The sequence below is a fragment of the Lepidochelys olivacea genome (assembly GCF_965140295.1).
Source record: "Lepidochelys olivacea isolate rLepOli2 genome assembly, chromosome: 27".
NCBI lineage: Eukaryota > Metazoa > Chordata > Testudines > Cheloniidae > Lepidochelys > Lepidochelys olivacea.
The window spans coordinates 17,179,382-17,204,861 of NC_140437.1; the positions used below are offsets into that span (position 1 = coordinate 17,179,382).

Genomic DNA, 25,480 nt, shown 5'->3' on the forward strand with positions numbered 1-25,480 from the left:
GTTCCTCTAGGGAGAATTTATCTGTTTCTGCATTATAAGTAATGCTTAATTTCTAAGCAGAGGATTCCCACACACTGTTCTATGTGACTGTGGGACTAAGAGACATGCTTTGAAACATGCTGTATATGCTAAAACCTGGCTGTCCTCAAACATCTCCTATTTCCTCCCTGTAGGTGGCTCTCTTGTGTTTCAGAGTAGCAGCCGTGTTAGTCTGTATCCGCAAAAAGAAAAGGAGTACTTGTGGCACCTTAGAGACTAACCAATTTATTTGAGCATAAGCTTTCGTGAGCTACAGCTCACTTCATCGGATGCATTCAGTGGAAAATACAGTGAGGAGATTTATATACACACAGATCATGAAAAAATGGGTGTTATCATACACACTGTAAGGAGAGTGATCTCCTTGATTGTGATGGCCCACCTTGATTATCACCAGAAAAGGTTTTCTTTCCCCCCTTCCCACCCGCTCTCCTGCTGGTAATAGCTCATCTTAAGTGATCAGTCTCCTTACAGTGTGTATGATAACACCCATTTTTTCATGATCTGTGTGTATATAAATCTCCTCACTGTATTTTCCACTGAATGCATCCGAGGAAGTGAGCTGTAGCTCACGAAAGCTTATGCTCATATAAATTGGTTAGTCTCTAAGGTGCCACAAGTCCTCCTGTTCTTTTTTCTCTTGTGTTTGTTAACAGTAATTTCTGGTTCCATCTGGATTTTGTATGATCAGAGTGACAGTGCACTTGACCCTGAATGATTTTCTTTTTATGGGTGATTGTCGATGAGAAACAGCCCACCCCAACATATTGTACCAAACCTTGCAGTACTTGCATATTCCCTTCCCTGTGCAGAAAGCTGATAGGGAGAGTGTCTCAGAAAACTTTTCCAGGATGTGCTCACCATTCCTGTGCACCTACACTTTTTAAATTAAGACACAGAAACAAAAGACCAAATTCTGCACTTTGTTTCACCAGTTGTATGCCTGTGTAAATTGATTGAAGTCCATGGAGTTAATCTGCTGTAAGACCAGCGTGACAGAGTGGAGATCAGGCCAGATGTTACGATAGTTAACTAAGATTTCTAAAAGACTGATTTTTTTCAAATATTGATTTAAGTGAGTGTAGTTGGTGCAGTAAATTGCCAGTTGTGTAAAATATGACTTTGGTGTCTAATTGCTTTTCATGTTTATTCATAGAGATGTGGAAATAATTGATTTTCAATTCACTGGTGGTACTGAAAAATGAGAAAAAAATTATTTCAACTTGACCAGAAATGAAACTTCTTTGAAATTTTTGGTGGGAAAAAAATCAAATGATAATTCATTTTGGGTAAAACAGAAAATGTTCAAAAAAATATTTCCTTTCATTTTTGAGCTTTTTTAATTTTTAAAAATAAAAGTGAAGTAAATTTTTTAACAAAATGTCTTTCTGAATTCAAAAATAGAAATGTTTCATTTTGGAAATATCAAAATGAAACTTGTTTTTTCTAAAATATTTCAACTCTTTTTTTTCCCCAGCCAGAACAATTAGGCAAAATTGATATGCATTCATATTTTTTATTTAAAAAAACCCCCATTGTGGACAAAAAGTTTTGCCAGAAGAGACCATTCTTACCACCTAGTCTGACCTCGCACATAACGCAGGGTAGAGAATTTCACCAGTGATTCCTGCATTGAGCCCAGAACTCATTGTTAAGCTAAAGCATATCTTTTAGGAAGACATCCAGTCTTGATTTAAAGACTTCAAGTGATGAACACTCTGTTGCACCCCTAGATAAGTTGTTCTAATGGCTAATTACCCTCACTGTTGAAAAAAATACCTTATTTCCAGCCTGCATTTGTCTAGCTTTAGCCTTCAGTCTCTGGATGTTGTGTTTCTGTCTGCTAGATTAAAGAAAATCAGAAATCTATCCAAAATCTTCTCCCAGTGTATTTATAGACCATGATCAAGTCACCTCTTAACTTTCTTTCCTGATAAATAAAATAGATAGAGCTTCTTGAGTCTCTCACCATAAAGCAGGTTTTCTAGACTTGATTTTAGCAACTGCAGCCATATTTCTGCTCGGATTTAGCAAAATCATTCTATTTATGTATTGTCCATTAGGCTGAACCTAGGCTGATTTTTACATCTTTGCAAAGTCCTGCTCAGGATATTCAGGATCTCAGAAAGTCTGAACTGGACTGGCACTCAGATTTACTAAAGCCAAGGGTAGGGATGGTGGAACCTTGTGGCCAAGCATTCACCATCCATGGAAACTATAGTTCACGAGGGTGCTCACAAAACTAGTTGGATTGAACTAACCTTTTATTCCTCTGGTTTAAACCCATGGTTTTTTCTCTGGTGACTCAGTCTATTTTTAAAATTATTTTTTTTTAGCTAAAGAGAAGTGAGTTTTCTGTATTAGGTGTAGAAGAGCCCCTGCCCCAACCAAAATTGGGCAAGCACAAATGGGTTCCCTGAATTTGTGTTTTCATTAGAATGTTTCTTTGTCTCTGGACTTCTCATCTCTCCCCTTCCCCCCACGCTCACATTTTGATTTTTTTCACATCCATAAGAACATAAGAGTGGCCATACTGGGTTAGATCAATGATCCATTTAGCCTAATATCCTGTCTTCCAACAGTAGCCAATGCCAGATGTTTCCAAGGGAATGAACACAGGCAACTGTCGCATGATCCATCCCCTGTTATCTAGTCCCAGCATCTGGCAGCCAGAGACTTAGAACACCCAGAGCATGGGGTTGCATCCCTGACCATCTTGGCTAATGGCCATTGATGGATCTATCCTCCATGAATGTATCTAATTCTTTTTTGAACCCAGTTATATTTTTGGCCTTCACAACATCCTCTGGCAACAAGTTCCACAGGTTGACTGTGCGTTGTGTGAAGAAATGCTTCTTTTTGTTTGTTTTAAACCTTCTGCCTGTTAGTTTCGTTGGGTGACCTCTGGTTCTTGTGTTATGACAAGGAGTAAACAACACGTACTTATTCACTCTTTCTGCCCCAGTCATGATTTTATAGACCTCTGTCAGATTCCCCTTAGCTGTCTCTTTCCCAAGCTGAACAGTCCCATTCTTTTTAATCTCTCCTCATACTGAAGCTTGTTCCATGCTCCTAATAATTTTTATTGACCTTCTCTCTACCTTTTCCATTTCTAATATATCTTTTTTGAGATGGGGCAACTAGAATTGCATGCAGTATCCAAAGTGTGGGCATCCCATGGATTTATATAATGGCATTATGATATTTAATATCTTATTATCTATCCCTTTCCTAATGGTTAGGAACATTGTTAGCTTTTTTGGCTGCCGCTGCATATTGAGCAGATGTTTTCAGAGAACTATCAACAATGACTCCAAGAGCTCTTTCTTGACAGCTAATTTAGACCCCATCATTTTGTATGTCTACTTGGGATTATGTTTTCCAATGTGCATTACTTTGCATTTATCAACACTGAATTTCATCTGCCATTCTGTTGCCAGGTCCTCCAGTTTTCTGAGACCCCTTTGTAACTTTTCACAGTCTACTTTGGACTTAACTATCTTGAGTAATTTTATATTGTCTGCAAACTTTGCCATCACACAGTTTACCCCTTTTTATTCCCTATCTTTGTCAGAGGAGGAAAAGCCCAGGTGTTTCTGCATTGCTGTAACACTGTGTGAGCTAATATAATTCTCAAAATAATGAAGACATTTTAAAAATTTGCAAAACATTGAGCAGGAGCAGTATCCTGGCTTGTCAAAGAGCTATGAGCATGTGGTGTACAGCAGACACTAGAATAATCCATGAACCTCAGTGATATGTGACATCTACATAACTACATCCTATCCACTTAGACACAAGTCGGAAGAATGGTATGTGTGTTCTTTCGGGGGAAACAAGGATCTTGGTCTTGTAAATAAGGGTTAGTAGTCTGGATAGCTCTGCATATCAAAGGGCTCTGTTTGCACTAGTCTTTTTCCCCCCTTTCAGTTCTCCACACTGCTGTTACTGATGCAGCTCCCCAATAGTGGGCATGTTCCAACATAAAGCGACTGTCCTCAGAGGACACCAGTTTGTATCCCAGCCAGGGGTCCTGATTCTCACAGGATATGAGTAGTCTCCCAGGTCTCATGCACATGCACACTCATGCACACACACTTCTTTTTATGTTTGTGTAGCTGCCTCGTTGGCATCTGTCACTTCTGTGTATGTAAAATTCACTTCCACGTGGCATGATCACTACATTGTGCCTTTACATATTACTCCGTATGTACAGTCACTGAAACATCTGTAGGGCCCTGCTCTAAAACAAAGGCCAGCAAAGTTCTTGCTACTGCAGATGATATTTGTGACTTCCTGTGTGCAATGTACAGCTCTGGGATGCTGTGTTTAGGTGGTGCTGTTGTGGAGGGCAAGAGGGGGGTGTTGGCTTTGTTTTTGTTGAGGGGTGGGATAGGCTTTGGGGTTTGGTTTCTTTCTTGGACTATGCTGGCAAAACGCTAACAACCTATGCATGATCCGGGGATGCTTCCACAATACTGTGTTTGCTCGAAGCATGGCTCTCCTATTTGCCACAAAGTGGGCACATGGAACACTGCCTTAACTACATTCTGCCCTCCTCACCATCATCAGTTGTACCACAGCACCTTCCTTCCACCTCTGCCCTCATTCTCTGCCACCATTCCAAAAGGTATGTACAGCAGATGCATTACAAAGTTTTAAACCTATTAACAGTTCTAGCGACATTCCTAATATTTAAAACAAGGACTATTGGTGGAACCAGTAATACCTCTAAAATTGGTGTTAACTTTTTAAATGCTTCCATTGTATTTACATAAAATATGCATACGATGAATAGATCTACACCTATAAACATTCATATTAAATGTTACATTCTTTTTCTCTCTCGGCCTCTTTTCTCCCCATCTAATTTCTACCCATAAAAGGAACATTTTCAAGATGGCCACTGTCCCACCTTCACTTCTGGGTTGAAACTATAGTTTTACAAAATCCTAGAATTTGAGAAAACGTGTTTGGTTCAAGTGAGTCCTCATGGGCACAAACACAGATGACCAGGTTCTGACAGAAACTGTCACAAACCCATTGAGAACCAAACCCAGTGTGTGTCTCAGAGTGGGACTGGATTGCTGGGGGGTGGGTTACATAACCTTTCACCTTTAGGTTACTAACCTGAGTTCAGTTTAGGCTGGTAGTGACCAAAGGAGTTGTCCAGTGAGTCTTTGGTGACCTGTACAAAGGGAATTGGTTGCTTCAGTCCATTTCTTAGTGAGAAGGTGTCGACATTGTAGAAATAGGCCTGTTTGTTGTGATCTCAGAAGAGATGCAATGGCTTATAAAGAACAATGTTTCACTCACCCCTCACAGAGCTTGTCACTGCAAGGTATTGCTGGTGGTTAGTGTGAGTGTGCGGGAGTACCTGTTCTGCAGATCTCCAAAGCTGTCATTCAGACACTTCAAACTGCTCTTAATTCTCTTCTTACACCTGAAATGTAGCATACTCATAGCAGAGAAACCAGCATAAACCCTCATGCATTAGCTGCACAAAGGGCCTCTATCCAAAGAATATTAGCTCAGATAGTAACAGGAAGTGTCTGATACATAACCATAGACACGACGGGAGGAAGACACCTGCTACATCAACTAGTCCATTTCCACAGCTCTTTTGCCAAGGCCAGATTGTTCTCCTTAGTTTACTGTCCAGACCAGTTTTAAATGATTCATGTTGTGGGGCTTCCACCACTTCCCTTTGGGGATGATGGCACAGTCTAACAGACCTATCTGAGCGCATGGCTTCGTGGTTAACCCGGTACCAGAGACCACTGAAAAGTTGGATAGAGGAAACCATTTCCCAGACACAGGTTTCTTGATTGCATCAGGCAGAAGCAAAGTTTTATTGGAGACACTTTTTCAGCAGAAGGTAAATTACCAACCACGGTACAGATTAACTCAAGTAAGTAATTATTGTAATTAGACACACAGAGCATCACCGATTGGAAGAAGCAAGTATCATGATAGGCAGGAAGATGGACCAAAGCTCAGATGGGCCCCTTAGGACACTAGTGTTGGCATTAGCAGTGATGAGTAATTCTGAAGAGCTCTTCTCCATGTTCTTTGCAGAGGTGCACAGTGAATGTGCTGGCTGAGCTCTCGCTTTGTGTATGGGTGGGTCTTTGCTGGGTGGGTCTTGCACTGGAAGATGCCGGTTTCTCTTCTTAGTCACAGATCTTTCTGCCGTGCCCTGGAGAGGGATAAATAGAACCATTACTTTGCTTAGAAAGAAAGTAAAACCTTCCCTGCAGCATCAGGCTTTGAGATGTGCCTATTTAACATATACCCTGAGTGTGTGGGCTGCACACAGACACCCTGCTGACTATAAATTCAGATGAGCTCCAGAACTTCCCCAAAATTGTTTATGTGTTTAGAATACAAAAAAAGAATACAAACCCCGCAGGTCGGGCCAGCCGCTGTGCTGGGAATGCACAAGGGAAGCTCCTTGTGCCCTTCCCCTGGCCTAGTCCATCCCCTAGACACCCAGCTCACTCTGCCCCCAATGTGTTTTATTTTTCCTAGAAAGCAAATATAAATTGTTGTGCTCTCCCCACGGCTGAATGCACCTCCCGGAGATACTGTTTGTGGCCTTGGATCCATTTTCCCATCCCCGACCAACACCTCGTTGGTTCCGTCTCTCTGTTTTAAGGATGTTTTACCACCTCCTTCGTCCTACAAAACACCCAGCCTCCATTTCCCTCTCTCTCACTGCTTCCACTTCAGGCTACCTTTCTTTTCCCTCTTTCCTCCTCCCTCTCTTTTAGCTCTCTTCTCCCTCACTTGCACCATTCATAATTCATAGAGAGTCACAACTGCATTTGATCCTGTTTCTTGACAACACTCCCCAAACCATACCACCGTTGTGTCACCATGTCCTACCAGACTCTCCAGTTGCCTTACAACAGGGTCCTGAAAGGTGAGCTACAGCACCTCACAACCACCTAACAGAGAGTGGGTTTGACAGCTTCTCTCTTGCCCTATTGGTAAGAAGAGGACCAAAGAAACATTTTCCTTTATACGGTAAGTCAGTTCTTACCTTTTAGATCACCAGGGTGGCAAGACGTGACATGGGGCAGAGAGTGGGAAGATGAAGAGTAGGAGTGGGACGTTTTAGTGACTGTTCCTCCTCCTATCCCACCTCCTACGCCAATCCCTCCATCCGAGCCACTGGGACAAGGAAAGAATGTTTGGTGAATGAATGAGAAACCAACCTTACAATGGCATTGTAGGTTCAGTGAAGCCATGTGACTTTGCCTGTCCTCAATCGCTACCAGTCCAGCAAAGAGCCAGGACCTGTCCAGAATGCCTCCCCAGCACCCTCACTCCGCTTTGTCCACGTAGAAAAGCAAAAGCACATCACTACAGGGCGAGTCATTCTCCCCACTAACTTTGCCCACAAAGGATGAATTAGTCATAGGCTGCCATTGCCAATGGGCTTTTTGCACAGATCACAGCATAGGTGTTTGCTTTATGCCCCACTGTGTCTGTAGTCTACATACACAATGTCACGCTGTCCTCCTTCCAGCAGGCAGCAGTAAGTGTGAATCTCCTGCTCCAGTCGACATTTGACATCCAGGAGGATCTTGTACTCGTGGTTCTGGGACTCAATTTCTGCTCGCAGGTCAGCCAGTTGCTGCTCCACACAGGTGATCTGTTGCTGTAACTGGCACAGGTGGCCGTTGTAGCGACTTTCAGTTTCAGCCAAAGAGGCTTCCAGGTTGTCTCTCTAAGAATTGAAGCAAAAGACCCACATGTACTTTAGCCATGCACTAAATTAAACCCATCTCGATGCAGGAAGTTGAGGATTTCAACGCAAAAATAAAAGCAAATCGTTGCTAACAATGGGTGTGGCAGTGATATCATCACGGCTACATAGAGTGCCAGGCTAGGCTGGTCCCCATCAGACCAGAAATCCAGACGTCAGTGTGTCACAGGTGAGATATCAATGGTGACAACATCACATACCTGGCTGAGATGGGCTTGCAGATCAATTTCCAGGCACTGCAACTGACGTCTAAGTTCAGAGACCTGGCTGTTGCAGGACTCAACCTCCTGACTGCTTGTGATGACCTCACGATTCACCTCCTCAATCTGAAAACCAGAAACCCAGAATAAAGAGCTTCAGAGGGATTTTTTTAATTGTCAGGTGGATCTAGTGAATGTATAAAGGAGTGGGTAACAAAAGATGTAAGATGGGCAGGAGCTGAGCAAGTTTTCTGCACACTGGAATCAATCTCATCTCTTGCTTGTAACTCCCCTTGCTATTCTAATGCTAAGACCCCTCACAACTTAACCAGTAATTCTCTTCTGTCCTAACTGACAGGCTTGCCCACTGTTCCACCAACACACCTCAATAATGACATGTAGCAAACCCCGTTCTTCCATGAGACACATTCACTGTGTATGCACAGGGCCTCCATCCCCTGTGCACCTGGTCACTATACATCTATGCTGATGACGTTTAGAACATATGATACAGGAATAAATTCTCCCCGTGGCGTGCATGTGTGATTCAGAAATAGCTCCTGTATTTTTGCTTGAGAGAGTTACAGTTGTGATGAATTTACCTTGCATTCATACCAATCTTCAACCTCTTTGCGATTTTGTGCAATCATTGTTTCATACTGGCATCTCATCTCCTCTAGGATTTTCTTCAGATCTGGGCCAGGACAGGAATTGACCTCCACGCTGACATCACCAGTGGACTGGTTTCTCAGACAATTGATTTCCTGCAAAGATAACCCAGATCAGCTTGTTTGAAAAGAAAAAAAACATGAGTTGAGTTCTCTGGCAAGTGAGAGCAGCATGCCACTGTCAGTGAGCCTCTACGTCCTGGGGCCCATTTCTGACAGTTACCACACTGTCTCTGATGCATCTTCTCCAGTATACACCCAGCTCTGATGGGGAAACCACAGCTGATTTCCAAGCAAAGCTCTACAGTGAGTACTCCTGAGATAAAGAAACAGTGGATGTTTATTGGTTTGTGTGATGGTTAATCACAGCAAATTAAGGAATTCCTGACTATTTTTGCAGCAAAAAAGGACATTTTTATGCTTCATCTTCACCTGGGTCTTTTTGTCACTGGATCTTGCATAAGAGGTGATTTCCTGTGATAGTTTCTACATTATGCTTTTTAACAGTTTGTGTTTTCACAAGAGCCATTTTTGTGTGTGGCTCTTCTACTCACCAAATCCAGTCAGCGCATTTCCACTGACATTTTTGTTGCATACATATTGTGACAGAATTAACTTTGATGAATGAAAGTCACTCATTTTCCTGAATGGGTTTGGACTAGTGTTACAGGTTCTCTTGGCCTCTTTTTGACAAAGAAGTCATTCTTTATTTTAGATTAGTCACAATAGGTTGGCTCTCTTAGAGTTCCTGACCTACTCTTCCTGGATCTGCTACTGAGTTTCCAAGTGATTTTGGGCAGGACACTTCTTTTAACCATTCCTTAAATATCCTGGCTTTGCAACAGAGAGAATACTAGCATCACAGGGATGTTGTTAATACTAATTAATTGTTTATGAAGTGTTTTGAGTTAAATTAAGTAATGGGCCCGTGACAAATCAGCTGGAAGATTTCTCCAACTCACCTCTAGTCTCTAAGGTAGCTCTCTCCCCTTCCCCTTCTGCAGAGCCCAGGAGCTCCCAGAAGCTTGACATTCATTCCTAACACTCAGGTCCTACATTGTTCACAAACCTTAGATGGCTGGACCTGAGCTCTTGGTCTGATTGTGACAATTACTCCGGCTCAGGATCCGCCCTCTTTATATTTCAAATTAGAATGAATATGATAGGCAACGGGATTTGTGAAAGGAGTACTATCATAATAATGCAGATTATTATTAATATTCTCTTGGTCGTAGTTGCAGTCGTGCCCTGGTGTTTTAATCCGGGTCAGGTCCCCACTGCCTTAGTAAGTAATGTACAAAATTTAAAAAAAATCCATTTAAGGGAATGAGCTCCTACCTCCTCGTGGTTCTTCTTCAGACAACACAGCTCTTCCTTCAGGCACTCAAGCTGTGACTCCAGGTCAGACCTGCACAGGGTCAGTTCATCCAGAACTTGGCGTAAGCCATTAATATCAGCCTCCACACTCTGGCGAAGGGCCAGCTCAGTCTCATACCTAAGCCATGGACAAAAGAGACAGAAAAGTCAGCCCACCATTAAGGAACTACTACAAAGATGTCACACACTAATTTTTCTGCACATCCCCTGGGAAATAATTGAAACCCTTTTCTTTTTTAAAAATCCGTGGGCCAGACTCTCAGTTGGTAAAAATCTGCATAGCTCCATTGCCTTCAATGGACTCTTGCCAATGTACATCTGTTGTCCCTATATTTTAGCCCATTAAACCTGACAAGCAAACTCTTTGTTGCCTCAAACACTCTGTCCTGGAAATGCCCCTATTCTGGCACCTCTAGAGGCAAAGACCAAAGGCACATATCAAAATCGGAGATCGCCACTTATGTGTCATTGTTCCCAAGTACTCCCCCATTGGTCTGTCTGTATCCATTGTTGTCTTTTGTCTTCTAGTGGGATTGTCAGCTCTTTGGGGGTGGTGAGTGTCATTTTGTTCTGTGTTTGTACAGTGCCTAGCACAGTGGGGTCCTGGGCCATGACTGAGCTTCATAGCTGTACTCTAATACAGATCATTAATAATAATAATAATATAATAAAATCTCACAAAAATACAACCTGTCATGAATCAGGAATTCCAGTAATTCTTGGTTGGGGATTTCTTCATTTGTCAATTTGTAAATAGGATGTGAGGGAACAAGAGGAGAATGACAGGGTTTGTCTGGTACAGAGAGGTACTCACTTCAGTCTGAAGTCATCAGCTGCCATCTTGCTGTTATCAATGTTCAGAATGATCTTGTTGTTGTCTAGGGTAGTGCAAACAATCTGGAAAAGAATAGAGTCCAGGGGATTTTCAGCTCTGAAGTCTCTTCACTATGTCACATTCAGTGCCACATTGCAAATTTCAGTCTTTTTACGCTCCCAGGATTCAAATTCAGACAGATAGGAAGCACAGAAAATTTCAGATCCAAGGAGAAATGTTTGAGAAATGTCCAGGTGTGTGAAGTGAAATAGGTGAAATGAATGAATGTGTAAAAACACGCTGTTAAAATGCTAACAGTTTTGCAATTATAATTAGTGCTCCCTAGTGTCTGCTATAACAAACCTCACATTTTCAAATTTGGTCTATGGTTTGTAACTAGGAGTTTATATTTTTTTATCGCAAGACTTACTTTACAGCTCAGCATTTGGCAGGTATCTCTCTCCTGCACCCTGTGATTCTGTCTCCTTTGTTTTTCCTGTCTGGCTAACTCTTCTTCAGAATACACTTGGAAAATATTTTTTAAAAAAATTAAATTGCCCATTCAAAACCATTGGTGACAAAGTATCCTTTTTTTCTTATTGTTCTTTAAGAGAATATTCCCCTTCCCCACCCTCACTTCTGTATACGAGCTCAAAGTTGGTTGAAATAGAAATGAGATTTTAACTAGAATCCGGGAAAACTGATGACAGGATACAATGTAATAATGAAGATAAATCAGTGGATTAATGAATGAATTTCTCTTCTCACCTCCCTTTTGAATATAAATATTTTAAAACATCCTGTTACAAACTTCATTCATAAGGAGTACTGACCAGGGCCAGAATGTGCCCTGCATATGTAACCTTTTTCTCTATGTGCAAATCTGGTCAAGAAAAGGCAAATTGTAAATGGATTCATGAGTTTTCACACCCTCACTCGTAGTTCATAAAAGCAGTTGCCTTAATTTATGTCTTCAAAGAACATTTTACAAAAAGTGAAATATTGCCTCTCACAACTGCCCTTAGGATCTGAACACAGACTCAGAGGGAAGCTCTTACAATGGGGAATGCAGCCAAAAAAAAGTCACCTGATTTTGAAGATCTTCTATTTCCTTATAGTAGCAGCTGTAGTCCTTTGGTACACCGGAGTGTCCATGCTGGGCATACCATTCCCTGATTTTGCACTCTAAGGCAGCATTTTCTTCCTCCAGGCATCGCACCTGGTTCAGGTAAGAAGCCAGGCGGTCATTCAGATTCTGCATGGTCAGCTTCTCATCACAGTTGAAAAATATGCCATCTCCACAAACACCACCACCACCACCAAAGCCACCACTGACTGCACCACCAAAGCCACCACTGACTGCACCACCAAAGCCACCTGCATATCCACAGCGGGTGCTGCCACCACTGAACCCAGTGCTGGAACAACCTCCATAACTGTATCCTGGGAGACCTGCTCCTAAGACCCCTCCATAGCTACCTCCAGAAAAGCTACCAGCACTCAGTCCCGCTCCACAACTCGCTCCACCACTGTAACTCCTGCCCGAAAAGCCTCTACCGCTGCCTATCCCATAGGAGCTATATCTTCCCGAAGAGATGGAAGAAGTCCTTCCTCCACCACCACTTCCAACCACACAGCTACCACCACTACTCCTGCCTTTGGAAGAGAGAGTAACAGTCTGCTTGGTGCTGCAGCTCATAGCGACAGCGATTGAGAGTCCAGCCCAAAGCCCAAAGCAAGAGGCCCAGCTTGATATGAATTCAGACTGCAGATTTTCTATCCCCACAGATCTCTATTTATACCTTCCACAGTGGGTGTCACCAGTAGGGTGTTTCTCCTTCTCATGGGGCTGACTAGTCTTGCTGTTTATGCCAAGAATAATTTCCCAAAGGCAGTTTCCCTCCAGAAATCCCAGTACAACAAGGAAGTTAATTTACACTTTAGCAGCTAGTTCCAAATGTACACTTGCAATGATGTTTCATGAATCATTGGCTTTTCTTTATGATACAAATTTTACAAGAAGGAGCCAGGAAAAACACTGCCCTAAATTATATACAGGGAAGAAATAATGCAGCTTATTGCAACAGAAAGCTCTTTATATGTTGTTGTTTTATTTTAGTTTTTATTTTGTCTTTAATAAGCATGTTTTACATGTGAGATGCTGGGGCGTAGATATCGAAGATCAAAGTGAATGAATGAATAAACATGGAGTCATGCTTTAGTAAAGTGAAAATAGTGATGAACCTCTCAGTGGAAAGATCTGAGACACCATGATATAAATATTCAGGTCTGCTCCTAATACTGTGACAGATGCTAGGTCCAATACACTCCTAACAAAGAGAATTGTTAGGCTGTGGAAGTAGAGCAGGGGTTCCCGAACTATAGCCTGTAGATTGCTGCTGATCCACAAAGAGCTCTTGCTGGTAGTCTGTGGAGAGTTGGCTGGTTAACTGGTTCCCCTCCTCCTTGTGTTCAGCTGAAAACTGCATTGAAATAAGCCAAAAATACATTAAATACTTTCCTAATGTTACTTTTCCCATGTAAGTAATTGCTGTAGATGCCAGCTGGATGTTTTGTGACAATGAGTGAAAGGGGAAATGGTCCATGCAGTGGTGAATGGGGGTGGGGTTGTCCATGGAGAATTTATCTGTTAATATTTGTTGTGTATGTGAAAAACTCTGGGAACTCCTGAAATAGAGAATGTAAAACTGGACTGCTGATAGCACTGGAGGAACAACTGGCTGGCTGCAAAGGGGTGGACTAAGTGTGACCAAATAGACCTTTTCCATTGCTAATGTGTAAGAATCTATACTGAGCAGGGAAATTGAAGGGAGAAGAGCTGTTCTCATTTGTCAACTGCATAGTAATTCATTCTGATTTGCTCTGAGAGCTTGGACACCACTACTGCTATGATATACAGGTGGGAACAAGAAAAGGATTCACAGAACTGGCATACTGCAGAAAAGGTCAGTAACGTTTTCCCAAGAGGACATCTTAATAATTGGACGCTTTTCTCTTCAAGTGCACAAAGGCACACATTCCCTAATAGATCGCAATTTACAAGCAACCATTAGTAGTAACTGGGCTTTGTCTCACCTCCTCCCTCCTCCCAGTTAGCTCATTAAGGGAGAAGTTGTGATGAACCCTCATTTATATAGACTGGTGCTGTCAGAGAAGACAGAGAGGGCATCAGCTGCCACTCCAGAAGAGGAGGGCTTCTTTGCAAAATGGTTAGAACTATTTACACCCAGCCAGAACTTGTCAGCTGTGAACAGCTGAGATTTGCTGGCATGAGATATTGTGCTAGGGATCTGGAAGCCCTAACACAGAGATTTAGGCGCAATCAGGAACTCTCTGTATAAGGAGAGGCTAAATTCCTATATCGTGTTGCCTGAATGAGACAGAGAAAGGGATTCCATATTAGAGGAAAAAGGGTTATTGAAAAACTACTTGCTGTTGTGAGCGCCTAATTCTCCAAGTCCTTCTCCTCTGGGATCTGAAAGACAATCCCTCCAAATCCATACCTCTCAAACCATCTCCTGTTTACTGGTAGGAATAGCTATCTATATTACGCACTTATATGGCTCCCATCCCATAATACCCAAGTGCCTCCCAAGTATGTATGGATTTATCATCATCCCATTCATGTAAGTTAGGGTACAATGATCCCCATTTAAGTGATCATAATTTATTTATTTAGATTTCAAATGATAAAAAGGATGCCTATCACAAGGCTCTAGATGCCCTGCCACATTCATTAACTACTCGTTACATGGAAACCCCCAACAGCATTAAAATAATCCTTCCACAGAGAGAGAAAGTGACTTCCTCAAGGTCCCAGAATGAAACTGTGGCAGAGCCAAGAATTACATGCAGGGCTCCTGAATTAGGCTACAGTGCTTTAAACAGAAGCCAGTCCTCCCTTCAGAAATGTACCCCACTCGCTTCCCAAATGCAAGTCAGCAAAGACACAATCATGAGGAAAGTTGTAAGGAAGAAAATCTGATTTTCATCATTTGTACTGTGGAGTATAATTGGAGTCAGGGTGAGGCTCTGAGGACAAACAGAAATTAATATAATGCTTTTATTGCTTGAAGCTTTCGTTATGCTGTGTCGGATCTCTGAAGAAATTAGCCAATAGCTGTCCTCACTAAGCAGCTTTTGTGGAGAGGGTAACTTCTGTTCTCTCTTTCAGAGGTATCGTTTTGGCACAGCAGAGTTCCGCTTTCTTGCCAGCACAGCAAAACTTGCCTGAATTACATGCAGCACAGAGGTTCATTGTCAATTCCACGGAAGATTTTTGTACATTTGTAGTTAGCTAAAGACTCCGTTGCTTGACGTACAGGCCCTGCCAGGGATCAGAGAGGGAAATGCATTTATGTTTGCTACTCATCTCATTAACTCCGACTCTCTCTTGCTGTCTGTGACAGCAAACTGTCTTTTTGCTTCAAAACTTGCAGCATCATGTGTTACCGTTTTTCCCACCTAAATGGTTGATTTCCCACTGCACCTTCCCACTGATGGTTTTTTATAACAATGGGCAGAGTTAATTTTCAGGACATCTCTCTCTTTTTCTCTGTCTGGTTCTTTTGTTCATCAAAAGTCCACTATAGAATATTTTCTCTAAGAGCCCTGTGTGCTCCACGGGGAGGGTGTGTCCAAACCAGCGGAGCTTTCTTTCCTAAGCATTGCTTCGTGATGTTTCTGCAACCTTGTTATACATGATTTTATCTTGTCACTTGTCATAATTACCTTATGCAATTTGCATAATTAACTACCAGGCATACATACCACATACAACTCAGCAAAGACTCACTCATGAGTAAGGAGGAAAGGGGTAAGGAGGAAAATCTGATGTTCATCACTTGCATTGTGGAGTACAGTTGGAGTCAGGGTGAGGATCTGTGGATGAAAAGACAATATAATGATTCAAGCTTTGGTTGGGCTGTGTAAGACATGTGAAAAATGATCCAGCCACAGTCTACAGCAAGCAGTATTTCTGATGAAGTTTCATTCCGTTTCCTCTTTCAGAGGTATCGTTTTAGCACTGCAGAGTTCCACTTTCTTGCTGGCACATCCAGTTGCCTGAATTACATGCAACACAAACAGAGGTTCATTGTCAATTTCACGTTCAGTATTTTAGGAAGATCTTTGTACATTTGTAGTTAGCCAAAGACTCCGTTGCTTGACATACGGGCCCTGCCATGGATCAGAGAGGGAAATGCATTTATGTTTGCTCCTCATCTCATTAACTCCGACTCTCTCCTGCTTCTGTGACAGCAAACTTGCATCATCATGTGTTACCGTTTTTCCCACCAAAATGATTACTTTCCTGCTGCACCTTCCCACCGATGGCTTTTTACAACAATGGGCAGAGTTAATTTTCAGGACATCTCTCTCTTTCTCTGTCTGGTTCTTTTGTTCATCAAAAGTCCACTATAGAATATTTTCTCTAAGAGCCCTGTGTGCTCCACGAGGAGGGTGTGTCCAAACCAGCAGAGCTTTCTTTCCTAAGCATTGCTTCGTGATGTTTCTGCAACCTTGTTATACATGATTTTATCTTGTCACTTGTCATAATTACCTTATACAATTTGCATAATTAACTACCAGGCATCATCTATTAAATTTTTCCAGTTCTTTGATGTGCAAACAGAGAGTAAGTTGGAAATCAGTACTCTGCGGTAAATGTGGACTTTAATTTTTGCATGTGGGTGGGTGTGGGATACTGTGCTGATTGCAGTTTTAGTGTTGCAACCCTTCAAATTCAGACCATGCCTTTTTATTGGGCTAATGATTCGCTGGTCTGTAATGACGATGCCTGACAAAATTCCAAGCAGGTAAATTAAATCATTACCATGCTGAATTTGGCAACATTGATTGTGGTCCTAGGTCTTAAATATGCTTTCCAAGGTGCCAGTTTTGTACATTACTTCAGTTTCTCTCACACTGGTGGTTAGTTCGTAGCTTTGAGTTATCTCAGCACATTTGTTAGTGATGAATTGGAGGTGTGGTAGAGCGTGTACAACAAGAGCAGAATCATCTACTCTTAGAAGCTCATCCTTAACCTCCTCGATTTCTTTTCTGGAGGGTTTAATCTGCTTGCAGAGTCTGCCGATATTTCATGATGCAATAAAAATTCCTGGCGTTTACATCGCTGGGGGTGTCATTGTTGATCAATAATCATGGCAAAGAAGAATCCAAAGAGACATTAGGGTCAAGGTTCCTCCCACACTCTGAACTTTAGGGTACAGATGTGGGGACCTGCATGAAAACCTCCTAAGCTTACTTTTACCAGCTTATGTTAAAACTTCCCCAAGGTATAAATTAATTTTATCCTTTGTCCTTGGAATAACCACTGCCACCACCAAACTCTAACTGGGTTTACTGGAAAACGTAGTTTGGACACATCTTTCCCCCCAAAATCCTCCCAACCCTTGCACCCCACTTCCTGGGAAAGGTTTGGTAAAAATCCTCACCAATTTGCATAGGTGACCACAGACCCAAACCCTTGGATCTGAGAACAATGAAAAAGCATTCAGTTTTCTTACAAGAAGACTTTTAATAGAAATAGAAGTAATAAAGGAATCACCCCTGTAAAATCGGGATGTAGGTACCTTACAGGGTAATTAGATTCAAAACATAGAGAATCCCTCTTGGCAAAACCTTAAGTTACAAAAAAGACACACAGACAGAAATAGTCATTCTATTCAGCACAATTCTTTTCTCAGCCATTTAAAGAAATCATAATCTAACGCATACCTAGCTAGATTACTTACTAAAAGTTTTAAGACTCCATTCCTGTTCTATCCCCAGCAAAAGCAGCATACCGACAGAGAGAGACCCTTTGTTTCTCTCCCTCCTCCCAGCTTTTGAAAGTATCTTGTCGCCTCATTGGTCATTTAGGTCAGGTGCCAGCGAGGTTACCTTTAGCTTCTTAACCCTTTACAGGTGAGAGGATTTTTCCTCTGGCCAGGAGGAATTTTAAAGGGGTTTACCCTTCCCTTTATATTTATGACAAGGGAATACCAGGAAGAATGAAGTGGGAGTGAAGGCACAGCTGGTTCACCCTCCTTTTATATTTTCTTGCTAGGATCTGTGTGCAGTGATGGATTGGAACAGGAGACAATGCCCAAGCCTGCAACAGAACACGGAAATGTACTGGCAGAGCACTGTGAGAAAGTGGGAAGTGAGCAACAGAGCTGGACTATTTAAAGTGCTTCAAACACCAGACATCAAAGTGGTCAGTCCAATGCAGGCAGATAGATAGATAGATGATGTGTACCCAACTTGGTGTTTCTTTTGAAATGATTCTTCCATTTGCATTTAATTTTTTTTAAATATTGTACAATACATTTATGATTTGTCATTCATGTGACTACTTCACAGCATACAGCTTTCACAGCCATTGATACTAACACCGTGTTAGACTAGGTGGAGACAATAGACAAGAAGAGGGGTGAAATATAACTATTATTTATTGTTATTTCTATTGCAGTAGCATGTACAGATCCCACACAAGTAGAACAGCCCTATTTTACTAGGCACTGGACAAACAAATAACACAAGGACAGTCTGAGGCCTTGAGAGCTCACAGCCTCAGGGTTGGTTATTGTCATGGGAATTTACACTTACATAAATCTTTACAAATGTTACAAATGGTACAATAAATAAATACAGAAAAACAGATCTACATCACAAAACAGACTTATATGGAGAATGTAGAGTGTCTACATCATACCATAAAATACATGAGTATTCAAAAAAATCTAGACACCACATAGTCTTGTATAATTATTTTCAACACCCAGTATTTAATAGATGCTTATTGCACACAGTTTGCACTCCATGTGGCTAGTCATCTCCTCTCCATCTCCTCATTCACACCTTGTAGCGTCTGTTCATTTGTCCCTGCAAAGATTTCTTTTTGATGATGCTGTAATCTGTATTCATTTCTGCTCCCTCATGAATGGGCTGGTGATTCTGCCTCTCCGTAGGAGCACAATTCATTTTAATCACAACTGTTGGCATCAATGCTGACTGCTTCCCAATTCCATTCTGCACTGAGCCTTGAGACTCCTTCCTTGTGCTCTGCCCACACTCCTTGCTTGTTCTTCTCTTTGTCTTCTCCTACTTGCATCGTAGTGCCTTTGCTCATGCTGTCTCCTACTCTCGGAACAGCCTCCCCTTCCCAGCGCACCAAACATCTTCACTCCCCCTTTAAATTCCTCTTCAAAACTTACGGTTTTCAGCCTAAGCCTGTGCCTCAGTCACCTGCTCGTCATCTCTTGCTCTAATTGTTTACAGTGAGAAAAGAAAAAAATCAATGCTCACAAACAGCATTCCCCACATAACATGAATCACGCCTTCTCTATTTGTTATAACCCTCCTTCATCCCTTCCCTCCTTCATCTTAGCCTCTTGTCATCATTTCCTCTGACTGTCTAATTTAGATTGGAAACTTGTTGGGGCAAAGACTGTGTCTTCTTTTATTTCTGTAAAGCATTTTGCACACTTAGTGCTGATGAGCGGCATGGGTTAGTGATCAGAGGGACAGATGAGCCTCTGTAACCTTTCTGTAATATCTTGGATCAGGGCTCCAGGCAGGCTGCACAACTCCCAGGACATAAGGTCAGGTCAGCAGATGGATGTCTCTGTTCCCCTCAGAAGGGAATCCCAGGCCACCGCCACCCTACATCTCCTTCTCTTGGGTGTGGTGACTGTGAATCCCTAGCCTTCGGGCAGGTGGTTCCTCTTCCTCAGCTTTTGGGACCTGCTCCTCTCTTGCTGTTGGCAGTACAGCATACTGATTCTTGACCTCAGTGGATGGGGGACTTGAGTGGAGGGGTGGATCGCTGCCTACTGCCCAAGGTGGCCAGCAGCTAAGTTTCCTCCCTGCAGAGCAACTGGTTTTCCTTTATCTTTTGGTGCTGTGGTAGACTTTTCTAGTCAGCTAGCATCCTCCATATTGATGTCTTCAGATGTGTCCTGTTGATGAAGTCCTCATGCTTGTGGATGCTACTCAAACCAGCCACTTCCTCTTGCAGTTCTCCTACCTGCTTCCTCATGGACACTACCAAGAGACACCTCAAACACTGGGTGGTTCCTGCCAGAGATGCTGGAACAATTTTTATTGTGTGGGTGCTGAGGGCCATTGAACCAAACTGTAAACCTGGATCTAATGAAGCAGCACTCCCAGCACCGGTAGTTCAAGCACCTCTGGTTCCTGCTGCCTGGCTTTCTTTGGCAGGGATATGCAGGCTATATTCCCAGCAACTAAAGACCAGGGTCTAAGTAGACACCTCCAGAGTCAGAATGCCTGTCTGCCATGACCCACAAAGGTGCAGGCAGAGGAAGAGCTAACGGAGTATTGGCGATGTGCTGTTTTCCTCCCATTACAACTTCTTTTTGTAGAGTACCTGCAAGTTATGGGGAAAAAACTCCTACTGCCCTGGATTCCTCTAAATCCCAGAATTCTGTTTACTATATACCAGAGGGGAGTCGTGCTTCCTCTGCTGGTGAGTCAGAGTCAAAATATTACCCTTCCCTGGGTCCTCAGCAATCCTGATGTTACAGGGCACAAACTGATCACCCGGTGGAGTCAGAAAGACAGTCCCTCCCAGTTTATAGTATAATTAAGCAATGGAATTATGTGTATTATGAAAGTTTTACACTTTCCTCTGAAGCATCCAGCACTGATCACTGTCAGAGATGGGATACCAGGCGAAGGAGATCACTGCTCCCTTCCAAATATGAAGATTCCTTTGCTCCTATAGGGAGAGTTTATCTATTTCTGTGTTGTAAATAATGCTTCATTTCTGAGCAGAGGAATCCCACACACACACACACATACACACACTGTTCTATGTGTCTGTGGGCCTGCAAGACATGCTTTGGAATATGCTGTAGATGCTATAATACTGGCTCCCCTCAGGTGTCCCCTGTTTCCTCCTGTTGTGTCTCCCTTGTGTTTGTTAACAGTAATTTCTGGTCCCTTCGTTTAATCTGGATCTTGTATGATCATGGAGTGACATGATTCTGGACTTTAAAAGGTTTTCTTTGTGGATGAGAGTGTCCATCAGAGGGGAGTGTAAGAGACATTTCATCCCAATATACCATGCACAACCTTTCGGGTCTGAGTGCTCTGTATAGATATTACCCCCACGCCGCAAGCTGATGGGTAGAAGATCTCAGAAACCTTTTCTAGGATGTTCACTTATTTTATTTTAGAAACCTTTTTCCTTTGTTTCAGAAACCTTTTCACCTTTGTTGTGAATTTTATTTTATTTTATTTGAATTATGACATAGAAATCAAAGGCCAGGTTCTGCACTCTGTTACACCAGTTTTATGTCCATGTAAACGGATAGATGTGCATGGAATTATCCTGTAAAACCACCATAACGCAGTGGAAATCAGGCAGATGTTAATATAGTTAATTTTCATTTCTAAATGTCTGAAGAATATCAGACGCTGATTTTAGTGTGTGTATTTGTAGCAATAAATCACCAGCTGTGTAAAAAAATGACTTTCATATCTAGTTTGTTGTCACATTTATTCAGCAAAAGCTGTGTGAACAATGGATTTTTCAGTTCACTAGCCATACTGAAAAAGTTTTAAAAAAAATTCTTTCAGCTTGACCCAAAATGAAAATTTTTTGAAATTATTATCACTCCCAAAATCAAAAAGTTGGAGGAAAAATAATTTTGCATTAAACAAAACAACCCAAAACAAAAAATTTCCTTTCATTTTTGAGCTTTTAAAAACATTTTATGTTTTTTAAAATAAAATTGAACCTATATTTCTGAATGAAAAGTAGCTGCAAATTGATAGATTGAAACATTTTGCTTTGGGGTCAATTATTTAGATTTGGGGTCAATTGTTTTTACTTTTTATTTTTAACCAAATCAGTTCAGTGAAATCAACATGAATTAACAAAATGTTTCCCTCTCTCAGAATTGACGTGTTTTGATAAAATGAAGATATGGCCAAAAAAGGTTACTCAGCTCTACTCAGGTTTGAGAGTGATAGCCGCATTAGTCTGTATCAGCAAAAAGAACGAGGAGTACTTGTGGCACCTTAGAGACTAACAAATTTATTTGAGCATAAGCTTTTGTGGGCTAAAGCCCACTTCATCAGATGCATGCTGTGGAAAATACAGTGGGAAGATATATATATATACAAAGAACATGAAAAAATGGGGGTTGCCATACCAACTCTAACGAGAGTAATCGATTAAGACGAGCTACTATCAGCAGAAGAAAAAAAAACTTTTGTAGTGATAATCAGGAGTCTGATTATTATTTCACACCTTCTTGTCAACTGTTTGAAATGGGCCATCCTGATTATTTCCCAGCTAAAGGTGGCCGTTAACAAGGATTCAGGATCTGAGTAGCTTCCCAGGACTCATACACACACGCACACGCAAACACACTTGCTTTTAGGTCTGTGTGTCTGCTGAGTTGGCATCTGTGTATGTAAAATTCACTTCCACATGGCATGGTCTCATACTTATTCATTCACTGTATTGTGTCTTTATTAGGGCTATCCATTAATCGCAGTTAACTAACGCGATTAACTCAAAAAATTAATCACGATTAAAAAAATTAATCGCAGTTTTAATCGCACTGTTAAATAGAATACCAATTGAAATTTATTAAATATTTTGGATATTTTTCTACCTTTTCATATATATTGTATTCTGTGTTGTAATTGAAATCAAAGTGTATATTATTTTTATTACAAATATTTGCACTGTAAAAATGATAAACAAAAGAAATTGTTAGGTTTCAGAGTAACAGCCGTGTTAGTCTGTATTCGCAAAAAGAAAAGGAGTACTTGTGGCACCTTAGAGACTAACCAATTCATTAGAGCATAAGCTTTCGTGAGCTACAGCTCACTTCATCAGATGCATATCGTGGAAACTGCAGCAGACTTTATATATACACAGAGAATATGAAACAATACCTCCTCCCACCCCACTGTCCTGCTGGTAATAGCTTATCTAAAGTGATCCACTTCATTCAAGTACTGCAGTGCAATCTCTTTACAAAATGCAACTTACAATTTTAGATTTTTTTTTATACATAACTGCACTCAAAAACAAAACAATGTAAAACTTCTGAGCCTACAAGTCCACTCAGTTCTATTCTTGTTCAGCCAATTGCTAAGACAAACAAGTTTGTTTACATTTACAGGAGATAATGCTGCCCTCTTCTTATTTACATTGCCACCAGAAAGGGAGAACAGGCATTTGCATGGCACTTTTGTAGCTGGCATTGCATAGTATTTATGTGCCAGATTCATATGCCCCTTCATGCTTCGGCCACCATTCCAGAGGACATGCTTCCATGTTGATGACGCTCGTTAAAAAATTAATGCGTTAATTAAATTTATGACTGAACTCCTTCGGGGAGAATTGTATGTCCACTGCTCTGTTTTACCCTCATTCTGCCATATATTTCATGTTACAGCAATCTTGGATGATATTCATTTTAAGAACACTTTCACTGTAGATTTGAGAAAACGCAAAAAAGATACCAATGTGAGATTTCTAAAAATAGCTACAGCACTCGACCCAAGGTTTAAGAATCTGAAGTGCCTTCCAAAATCTCAGAGGGACGAAGTGTGGAGCATGCTTTCAGAAGTCTTAAATGAGCAACACTCCGATGCGGAAACTACAGGACCCAAACTACCAAAAAAGAAAATCAACCTTCTGCTGGTGGCATCTGACTCAGATAATGAAAATAAACATGCATTGGTCTGCACTGCTTTGGACTGTTATTGAGCAGAACCCGTCATCAGCATAGATGCATGTCCTCTGGAATGGTGGTTGAAGCATCAAAGAACATCTGAATCTTTAGTGCATCTAGCATGTAACTATCTTGTGATGCCGGCTACAACAGTGCCATGTGAACGCCTGTTCTCACTTTCAGGTGACACTGTAAACAAGAAGCGGGCAGCATTATCTCCTGAAACTGTAAGCAAATTTGTTTGTCTAAGTGATTGGCTGAACAAGAAGTAGGACTCAGTGGACTTACAGACTCTAAAATTTTACATTGTTTTATTTTTGACAGCTGTTTTTATTTTACATAATTTTACATTTGTGAGTTCGACTTTCATGATAAAGAGATTGCACTACAGTACTTGTATTAGGTGAACTGAAAAATACTATTTCTTTTGTTTTTTTACAGTGCAAGTACTTGTAATAAAAAATAAATATAAAGTGAGCACTGTATTCTGTGTTGTAATTGAAATCAATATATTTGAAAATGTAGAAAATATAATATTTAAATAAATATTTAAATAAATGGTATTCTTTTATTGTTTAACAACGCAATTAATCGTGATTAATTTTTTAATCGCTTGACAGCCCTAGTCTTTACATATTACGCCATCTGTATGGTCACTGAAACATCTGTAGGGCCCTGCTCTAAAACAAAAGCCAGCAAAGTTCTTGCTCCTTTGGATGATATTTGTGACTGTTCCAGCAATATTTAAAATGGGAAGTATTTCTGGAACTAGGAATACTAAAATCAGAATTAATTTTAAGTGCATCCATTATAAGTAAAATATGTATTCAATGACAAAAATATTACATATAAAATGTTGCATTCTCTCTCTCTCAGCCTCTTTTCTCCCCATCTAATTTCTACTCAAAAAAAGAGCATTTTCAAGATGGCCACTGTCCCATTCTCACTTCTGGGCTGAAACTGTAGTTTCACAAAATCTTAGAATTTGAGACAACGTGTCTGGTTTAAGTGAGTCCCCATGGGCACAAACACAGAAGATCAGGTTCTGACAGAAACTGTCACAAACCCATTGAGAACCAAATCCAGTGTCAGGTTTCAGAGTCGCAGGGTAATAGTAGCCGTGTTAGTTTGTATCCACAAAACGAAGAGTGTCTGTGGCACCTTAGAGACTAACAAATTTATCTGAGCATAAGTTTTCGTGGGCTTCAGCTCACTTCATCAGACACAGTGTGTGGCTCAGAGTGGGACTAGATTGTTTGGGGGTTGGTAATGGCTTACATAGCCTTTCACCTTTAGATTACTAAAATGAGTTCAGTTTAGGCTGGTAGTGACCAAAGGAATAGCCCAGTGACCTGTCTGAAGGGAATTGGTTACTTTAGTCCATTTCTTAAGGGCAGCCTAGCAGTGACAAAGCCTGTCTTCCAGAATTATACTGAGGCATTCAGTCTCCACAACTGTCAGCCAGATTCTTTCAGCTGTGCTCAATTCACCTTTTTTAAAAAAAAAAAACAACCCTAAAATTTAGCATAGTGTTATGAAAGAAACCCACAAATTCACATAAACCTGCCCATACGGGCTGTACATATAGACTGTGAACAATCGCAGTTTATACAGTAATAGGCAGTGTCTGACATAGAAGTTAGGGCTGGAAAAGACGTGCTAAGTTAGCTAGTGCATTCCCTCAGCCCCACTGGACAAAGCAGAATTGTTCTCCTTAATTTATTGTGAGGAGGCTTCCGCCACTTCCCTTTGGGGACGATGGCACAGTCTAACAGACCTATCTGAGCGCATGGCTTCGTGGTTAACCTGGTACCAGAGACCACCGAAAAGTTGGATAGAGGAAACCATTTCCCAGACACAGG

The 25,480-nt window shown here is 41.3% G+C and overlaps 1 protein-coding gene across 1 annotated transcript; it reads right to left on the bottom strand.

The window, feature by feature from the left end:
- Positions 1 to 5,859: 5,859 nt before the first annotated feature.
- LOC311513793 (keratin, type I cytoskeletal 19-like) lies at positions 5,860 to 12,631 on the bottom strand. Its single transcript, XM_084615894.1, has 8 exons — positions 11,960 to 12,631; positions 10,873 to 10,955; positions 10,020 to 10,176; positions 8,616 to 8,777; positions 8,014 to 8,139; positions 7,548 to 7,774; positions 7,085 to 7,215; positions 5,860 to 6,238 (listed from the first exon to the last, which is right to left on the bottom strand). The coding sequence occupies exons 1-8, from the start codon at positions 12,569 to 12,571 to the stop codon at positions 6,213 to 6,215; spliced, it is 1,524 nt and encodes a 507-aa protein (XP_084472020.1). The 5' UTR covers positions 12,572 to 12,631; the 3' UTR covers positions 5,860 to 6,212.
- Between the last annotated feature and the right edge of the window lie 12,849 nt (positions 12,632 to 25,480).